The sequence below is a fragment of the Centruroides sculpturatus genome, unplaced genomic scaffold (assembly GCF_000671375.1).
Source record: "Centruroides sculpturatus isolate CEXI.00-Female unplaced genomic scaffold, Cexi_2.0 scaffold2269, whole genome shotgun sequence".
Lineage (NCBI taxonomy): Eukaryota > Metazoa > Arthropoda > Arachnida > Scorpiones > Buthidae > Centruroides > Centruroides sculpturatus.
Genome location: NW_019387189.1, coordinates 41615 through 50811, shown reverse-complemented (window position 1 = coordinate 50811; position 9197 = coordinate 41615). Strand labels below are relative to the sequence as shown.

Sequence of the window (9197 nt, the reverse complement as noted above, 5' to 3'; positions counted from 1 at the left end):
ATTAACCTATTTTTTTTAAATAAATTTATATAATTATAATAAATATAAATGTAATAAATCTTTATATCAAATGCCATAGAAAATAGATTCTTAATTAATATAAATATTGTAAAAGTTTAAAATTTGAAACGAATGATATAATACCCAACCTTGATGTGAATTTATTTCCTACGAATTTCATTATTTATATCTGACAATATAACAAATTGAAAAATTATAGTGTAAAAAGAAAACCACATTTACTCCAACGGGACTCGAAACAATAACCTTGTTAACATGAAACTAACGCTCGCAGACCACAGCACTAGCCACATTGTCCATAATGTAAATTATACAAATGTTAACTGATTGTGAAGTGACTTCAACGTCATGCTGTTACTCGTAAGTACGTAATGGTCCATATGTTATATGCTAATTTCTTAAATACGTGTATGTGAGATTACAATAAATACAGGTATAAAGCCAATTTTAATGTCGGATATACAGAATATACAAATAATGCAATTAAAAAATTAAGTGAATCTGCGGAGAGGGGGGTGACATCAAAGTCATGTGGCAGCTGCAGCCAATTACGGTGATGATTTCTTTCTACTTTTAAGCGCGTGTTGCCTCTGTTTTTCGACGTCATACTCGAGAGTTCAGTGCGAAAACGAGCCGAAGAAATGGCAAATCGAGAGGTGAAGAGTCGGTAAGTAGTTGTATTGTTTTCTGTATATATCGTTTCTACATGTGTGGGCGCAAAATAATTTTACGTGATTTGCTATTGTCTATCGTATGTGTCTCTTTTATAAAAAAAATTGAGATAGAAAGAGATGCTGTACTGCTGTCAAGAGCTTAAAAAATAACGTGATAAATGACATAAGTTAATTTTCTGTCTGTTATTTATACTTATACTTATTCATCACATATGTTCGGGTCAAATGAACATACTCTTACTGAAATTTATATATAAATTTTATAGAATATTTAAACTAAAAGTATTTAATTAACAAAAGTTTCAATTGTCTTAACGGAGACAATGACTAATCAAAACTTGACAAAAAGCTTATTTCCTTGTGTAAATAAACGACTGTTTACAATGTTCTTACTCGAGAAATAGACTCTATTACTGTACTTTTAGAATTCAAAGGGTTTAAGTAGATTAAAATTTCCATTCTCTTGGTGAATTTGTTTTCGGTCTTTAAAGTTTGAGTTAATAACGTTTGTTTAATTTTTAATATACAAATGATTAATACTCATTCTTTTCTACAAGATTTAATTCGGCTAATTCAGTGTTTTTTGACATGTAAATCGCGGATCCCTCAGTTTCATCAATTAGTAGGTGAAACGTTGAGTTGTAAAATGTAAAAGTGGTATTCATTTGTTAAAGGCAGTTGAATGAATGAAACAAATTGAATTGCATTTTGTACAGAGATTTGATGCCAATATTTTTAATAATATATTTTGTTTGTAATTATTCATATTAAGATCGAAATTTTTTAAAAACCATAGACCTAATAAGTGTTATAACAGAACTTTATAAACGTTATTTTTTCTCTGATTAAAAGTTTCACATGAAACTATCAAATAACATTACGGAGAAATTCATTATTCGACCAGTTTATTATTTATCGGTCTACAAAGCGAGAAAAACCATGTTCAGAATGAATATATAAGTACAACACTGTTAGGTTATACACTTTTTTTCCTTGTAAGTGACCAGGAATCACATGATGCTATCCGGCATGGAATAGCCACAAGCAATGCGACTCTATGCGCTCGGTTGCCTTTTAACTGATAACTTATTAGTTAAAGGCTTTTTCTTTTTACTTCAGTTTGTAATGAAAACCTGTGATTGTGCTTTGTGTCAATGAATGACACACACGAAGATAAAATTTAATTTTTACTTAATTACGGGACGTCAATATCCGTTTATTTAGAACATACGAAATATGTGTGGATGAAAAAAAAACCTAAAGATTTTTTATGTTACTGAATATAACATGTAATTGTTAATTCTTTGTAAAATTAGACTTTTGTAAGTAGGTTTCGGGTTTCGAAAAAATCTCCAGCTTCCTCCTCTTAACGAACTTGTTTAATCAGTTTTTAGAATGGATGATAATTGATTAACATTATGTTAGCGTGATGACTTTTTAACTTCAAGTTTTAGTCTTGTGTAAAAAAATAATCAAAAATTTAAGGAAATCGCAGTTTGGGACTAGCATTATCAGCTATAACAGTACAGTATACAATGATGTACACACACAGAGATTCAGAATACGATAGATTACAGAAAAATCAATTATTGTTCGTCGAGAATTATAAAACAATTTGAGAAGAATTCTAGATTACTGTAAAGTCGCTTTTTATGCGGATTATTTTTATGCGGTTTTGAAGTTGTGCGGTTTGTATTTCATCCAAAAATTTCTTGGACAAACATACATATAGGCTTGTTTAGGAAGCTCTCGTATAGACAGTCTCCAAAAATTGTGGATCGCTCAAAGCTCACTCCATTTGTTCCACTGATATATAACGTTTATGGATGTATAGGACAGCTAGATCTATTTTAATCGCTTTAGTTCCTAGCAATTTTTGATATGAATGTAATTAAACATTAAAAAATACTTAAAACTGAAAAAAAACGAAAGAAATGCGTTAATTTTGAAAAAAAAGCTTCAAAGTTTAACTTCTTTTGTCTCGCCCTTCTGTGAAATTTAACACCAATGAGTCATTGTTTACACATCTGGATGACCTTGAACACAGCTGGAGTTGGATTTTCCGGGGCATTCTCATAGACGTCGCGGGAGGACAAGGGTTTAAAGTAGGGTGAATACTAGCTGGCCGTATATGTTTAAATATTTTTAAAAAATTTGGAGACTTAACATTCCAAAAATTCAAAAAAATATTTTCAAGCCTTAAGGACAGTGTTTTATGTAACGCTATGTAACCTGCCCGAGTTAATTTGGCGAGGAACTAAAAGTGTTTTAATTAACTCTTCACATCCAGATGTTAGTGATTTGTTTTTAGAGGGAGCTTTTGCAATTCTAGGATTCCCATTGTGTACATGATACTTACCATTGACAAGTCGCTATTACATCATTCTGAGTTTCGCATTGAAAGGTATAAACTGTAATTGTTTCGAAATTAAATTTTATTTTAGCGGTGTTTTTTATGCGGTTTAAAGTTAATTTTAACTCGCTGTTTTGGTTTTATGCGATTTTAGAAAATTACAGAAAGTAACCCTACTTTTTCAAGGCAAGTAAAGTCTTTTTATGCGAATTTTTTATATGCGCTATTCTGTAGAACGTATCCACCGCATAAAACGAGACCTTACAGTATTTACATTTTCTATACCGAAAACTGTACAAACAAGTTTTTATTTCTGTAATTATTTCTTAATTCTAGTCGGAGAATGATAGAAGTAGTATCAAAGATACATTTATTTAATTAATTAACTGAAGGACCGTCAATACTCCATCCAAAACAATACATATATACAAAAATCTTCACATTAACAAAAGGACACTTTGATGTTAGTATTAACATGTATTGATAATCAAATAATAACTCTGATCTATCATACAAAGTGTCTTCTTTAAAAAATGCAGGTATATCTATATTCTATTAACAGAATTTTATTTGAGGCTACGCCCCTTATCAGTCTACTGAAAGGAATATTTCATAATACTTATCTTTTTATAGAATAGAGATGTCTTTTTTTTTAAAAATGCACGCCAAAAAATTTTCTTTTAAAAAATCGGGTACGATAGCTTTAAAAAATAAATCTTAGGTTTCGATGATTTCGCGGTAATCAAGTTTTATTTCCTAGGTGCTATCGTATCAGGAAACGCTGAATTTTTTAAAATAAAAGACATCTCTATTCTATGAACAAAGAAATATTTCGGGATAAGCTAATACAGAAGCTTTAATATCTATTTTTAAAATATTAGTCATGCATGTATTGTTCATACACCATTGTCGGAAATCCTATAACTAACGTACAACAGAGATGTTTGTTCGAAAGTAATAATAAATATTTTTCTGTTGTTTTAGGATTTCTTCGAGTGAGATACGAATCCAAAACGAAGAAAACGAAGCAATTATTATATCAGAAGCTAAGTTAAATAAAGTCCTGAACAGGCATTTGGAACTTCTCATTACATATGTTGAAAATTCGAAAGTACTGCTTATGCCTTTTCCAATCCGGACCATCAGACAATTCGTTACGTAAGTTTCTCACGATACTTACCTTTCATTTAATTTCAATACATTGTCATTAATTATAATTTATATTTTTTAAACAGTTATGTACTGACGGACGATCCCGGATTGTTTTATTTTACACACGCGTTCGATCTGTATCATCTGAGTTTAAGATACGAGTTAGACGATTTAAGAAAGAAATGCAGATCATTTATTATTCGAAAAATAAATCTGCATACTGTCTGTGCAATTCACGATTTTGCACGTGAAATCGGTGATCTGGACATAACTTATTATTGCTGGGTAGCTTTCAACCAACACGGTGAAAGACTATTTACAACAGTCGACTTTAAGTGCTGTAAAATTGCAACAATTGATAGACTGCTATCTCGAGCGATATATAAATCAGTCAGTGAATTGCGTTTACTTGAAGCCGTGTATGAGTGGAGCATACAAGAAGCTCAAAGAAAATTGGGTGCAGACAACTTCTATTCGATGAATGAAGAATCGGAAAGGAATGAAATAAGAAATGTTATGGAGCCATTTATTGGAAAAGTCAGATTTCTTGCAATGAATGAAGACGAATTGCAACGTTGTGTTTTTACAATGAACTTGTTAAGCGAAGTAGAAAAGAGTAATATGTGGCGTGCTTTCACGATTGGTAATTATTCCTTTTATCCCAGTTACTTCAGTCGAGAAACAAAAACCAGAAGCAAAATAAATTATTGTAACTTGTTCTCGTACATAAATCGTGGAGATCCTTTTATGGTCGCAAATGGAGGGATGAAAGGTTACACATATTTTAGCAGCGAAGTAGTTGTGAGAGAAGCTTGTTACGTCACGGTTCTTCGATTTCCGGTGAAGCTTCACGAAAGTTATCCAATGTGCGTAAACGCGTATATTAACAATTTGGACAACGAGTATTTTACGTTTGAAACCGTTTGCAATTCAGAGGGAGTAGCAAATCTGGAAACGAAGTTGTATCTAGAAAAATTTTGGTCAATTCGTTTCTTTGCTTTCTTTTACCGCGGTGAATATGTCCAACCTGATATCGAGTTTTCACCTGAACTGAGTTACTTTGTGAGCGACGAAGGAACAAATGCCAGGGAATTTGAAGACAAAATTCTAACCGGTGACAGAAACCTTATGAATAATATTTATTTTTCGGTTGATTTATATTTTTGAAGTGAAAAGTTTCCCTGGAAAAAAGCAAAATCTGAACGAGAATATAATGTAAAGTTAAATTCGAATTTTTTATTTTTTCTTATTTCTTATTATTTCTTATTGTATTACTGTCAAAATGTGTGTACGTAAACGGAATAACGAATTTATTGGATTTACAGAAAACAAAATTTAAATTTTAAGTGCTTATTAATGTAATTTTTTTCTGAAAAGTAAAATTTTTTTTCTGTCATTAGTCGAATTGTTTATAATTCAAAATTTGGAATTATTTGGAAATATATTATCAAGAACGTTTATAATTATCAGCTTTTGAATGATAGTTACGTGGGTGACTTTCATTGTTTTTATCGCAGTAGATGTTCGAGAAAAAAATATAATTACAATCTTACAGCATTAGTCTTTTCTTTCTTCATGTTAATGACGATAGAAATAAGAAGAGTTATAACTAGAATTTTTGTCTAAATGTCCGAGCAATTCGATATCTACGTTTCAATTTTATTATTTACAGTATTATTCTTAGTATTCGTTGTATAGAATGTGATGTTTTACCATTCTTTTCATCTACCACTCTGCGTAAATTTAATTGGCTTCGAAATTTTAATTTTTTGAAGTGAATGTGTCCGGAAATCTTACCTACTTACTGACATTTACCGTTAAAAGAACAGTGCGTTTAGAACGAGTTGATTGCAGAATTTCTACAGAACCAGTTTGCATAAAAGATCACTATTCAAAAAAAGCTTTATAAGGTTATTTTTAATACTACGAGTTTACACTAGGGTAGTTTTAATAGCGGTACTGTACTTATTTTCAATACTAAACAAAGGGACATTGAAGACCATTCAGAAATTTTTGACGAATTTTTTTTATAATGCACAATTTTTTTAAATAAATATAAAAATGTTTATTTATTATATTTACAGCAATCGCATTTTAGAGAATTCTTGTTGTCATATAATTTAAAATTTACATTGATGTATTATATTTTGTGGCAATTTTAATGATGCTGGTTTATTGCATGCCTGTTTTATGAATGGATATGTTTAGGTACAAATACAAGTCATTAAGTAATTTTTTTAAAAATTTTCCTCTGTTTTGTGTAATACTAACAGAAGACAATTAATTACAGTGTTATTTTTTCCTTTAATTGAATAAAATGCAAATTTATATCATGCTAGAGTCGAAATTTCTTTTGAGTTCGGCCCTTTCTCCTAAACATAAAGTATAACATAACACACATGAAACGTAATTAGTCAAAAAGTAAAAAAGCCGTATAACAATACAGAAAATTGTTAGACAAAAATGCTGTTTTAATTACAACTTGCAGGAGTTAGTAATTTTCCTATCAGTTTGACTTATTTCTAGCTTTATAGATGTAATAGGTAAATTGGTAGGCTGTTAAGGCTGTTTTCTTGACTATGTTTAGTGTTTACACGCATTAATTAAAAACAGAATTTAATTTGTGATAATTTATATTATAATAAAAATATTTGTTAAGATACATTTTAGCATTTTATTATATAGGCTATATTTTTTTTATGTTTTTCGTTGTTGTACTGAATTTAAGATGCATTATTACAATCGATGACGAATCGAAGAAATACGGTACATTGGAAAATTAAAAAAAAAAAATTCAGTTAGATTTTTTTAATGTAAAATTTTAATATAAATAACATTAAATTACGTACTTAAAACTTTATCTGGTTCCACCAGTGGCCAAGCGGTATTCGTACCCTAAACAGTAGGAGTTCGGTCGTGGGTTTGCGCCTCGCTCGAGCGGGCTGTCCACATTTTCGAGTTTTCTTCACTTCTGTAACGTCTAAATAGGGACCAGTTTTCCTTAAAAAGACCTTTCGGAAGGCATCCTTTCTTGGCAGATCGATCAAGTTGCGTAGCCATAATTCCAACAAACCAAACCGAACCAAAACTCTACCTGTATATTTTCAACGAAAATTATTCAAAAGATAGATTTGGACGCAACTTATAAAACTGCAATTTAATACATCCACCAAATTATTTTTTTGTTTACCAAACAAGTTAATCTACTCTATTACTACCGTGTCAATACAGTTGACCCCCTTATAACGCGGTAGATACGTTGCGCTTTATAAGAATTTCGCGTTGTAGGAATCCTCAAATGCATGAGCCAATCACAGCCCGGCATGTGTGCAGTTTACAAACTACGGCTGTTTGAAAGGTTTACTTCCATAAAATTAATCGATTCTAGACTAATTTCACTCAACATTTCTAAACCACGTATAATTTTTTGAAAATAATCTGTATAAACTATGCTATAAACAAAAAATTGTAGGATTACTTACCGAGTGTGCACCTTTCGACATCGCTATTGCTCAAGCTTGTTTTCGTCGCGGAGCAGCGCGCCAAACGGCGACCGTGTTTTCTGAGAAGTTATTTTTCTGTGAAAAATTTGTTGAACTTTGGAGACATCATTAATATAAATCATTTTTATGGCCGTTGAATAAGAAATGTTTTTTTACAAGAAATATATAAAATTACAGTACTGTATTAGATCTACAGTATCTAATTTATATACTGTACAAACGATAGTAAACTCAACTTACTCGCCTAAACTCTCCGTAGAGTGTAAGTAGTTCGGCTGCTCGTTTACTATTTGTCCAGATTCGACCAATCCTGTCGCGACGCGAGTCGGCGATGACATTTTGCCTCATTTTACGAGTCTCTTTTAGCGTCTTTATACGAATACGGTCACAATTTTTTCGCCGCGATATACGAATCCGCATTATATAACTAGCGTTATAGGGGGGTCGACTGTACTGTTAAATATACTAAAAATACAAAACAAAAAAATAAAAAAACTAACAATTAACTTACAATTTTCAGACTTTAAACAAATACAAATACTGCAAATCCATTAGACTGTGTCAAGCCAAGTGCCTTGTTAGAGTTTTCATTTAATAATGTGATGTGATTTTACTCCAACATCTGTTCAGCGTCTGTTTCAAGGTTATGTATGAAAAATGAATTTTCTCAAGCTAGTCCGTTTACAAACTTGTCAACGCACTCGTTATTAGCAGGTATAAATTGATATTTAAAAGTTCGTGTAAATTAATTATTTAAATTGTTCTCAGATGATCAGCGCAGTTTATCCTTGCTTGTAAGCACTCACTCAATTGTTGGGTACTCACAACCAATGCAAAGTGACGAATAAAATTGAAACTTATGTAAATAATACGAGTAATTAATGCCGCTTTATTGTGACTTCTATAGTTACGTACGGAAAGTCCAGCAGATAACATTAAAAATACCTAGGGAAGTCTTTTAAAAACTCTCGAAAAAAGTGGATAAAACCAAACACTTTATATACGTTTGAATCCTGTACAATTCTTCAGTCAAAGTACGCTTGTAAATTTAGAAACAGAATTCGTTAATATTCTAAAAAGTTTTAACACGTAGAAAATCATAGAAATTCAACGAATTCGATTAAAAACTCGACCCCGAGCGGAACTCGAACTCGAAGCTTCCGCTTTTGTTTTTCTTCCAGAATACAGTTGACCCCCCTATAACACTGTTGATAATTCCGTGTTATATGAATTCCATGTTGTAGGAATTACTTAGATTTTACAAATACGTGTGCTTGGCTGTGAACGGCTGAGGTGTTTGTAAAATCTAAGTGACTCGTACAACATGGAATTTATATAACACGAAATTATCAACAGTGTTATGGGGGGGTCAACTGTATTCTTAATTTATTGTTTACAAAATTTATTTAAAAATTTATTAATTTATTATTTACAAAAGTTTGCTTAAAAATACAGTTTGAATTCTCACATGAAACGCCTTATCAAAGAGATTCT

At 31.1% G+C, this 9197-nt stretch overlaps 1 protein-coding gene across 1 annotated transcript; it reads left to right on the top strand.

Moving 5' to 3' along the window:
- Window positions 1-597: 597 nt before the first annotated feature.
- On the top strand, window positions 598-5563 carry LOC111616258. The gene is made up of 3 exons (XM_023357694.1): window positions 598-688; window positions 4033-4206; window positions 4284-5563. Exons 1-3 carry the CDS (start codon window positions 663-665, stop codon window positions 5365-5367), a joined length of 1284 nt encoding a protein of 427 aa, XP_023213462.1. The 5' UTR covers window positions 598-662; the 3' UTR covers window positions 5368-5563.
- Window positions 5564-9197: the final 3634 nt, after the last annotated feature.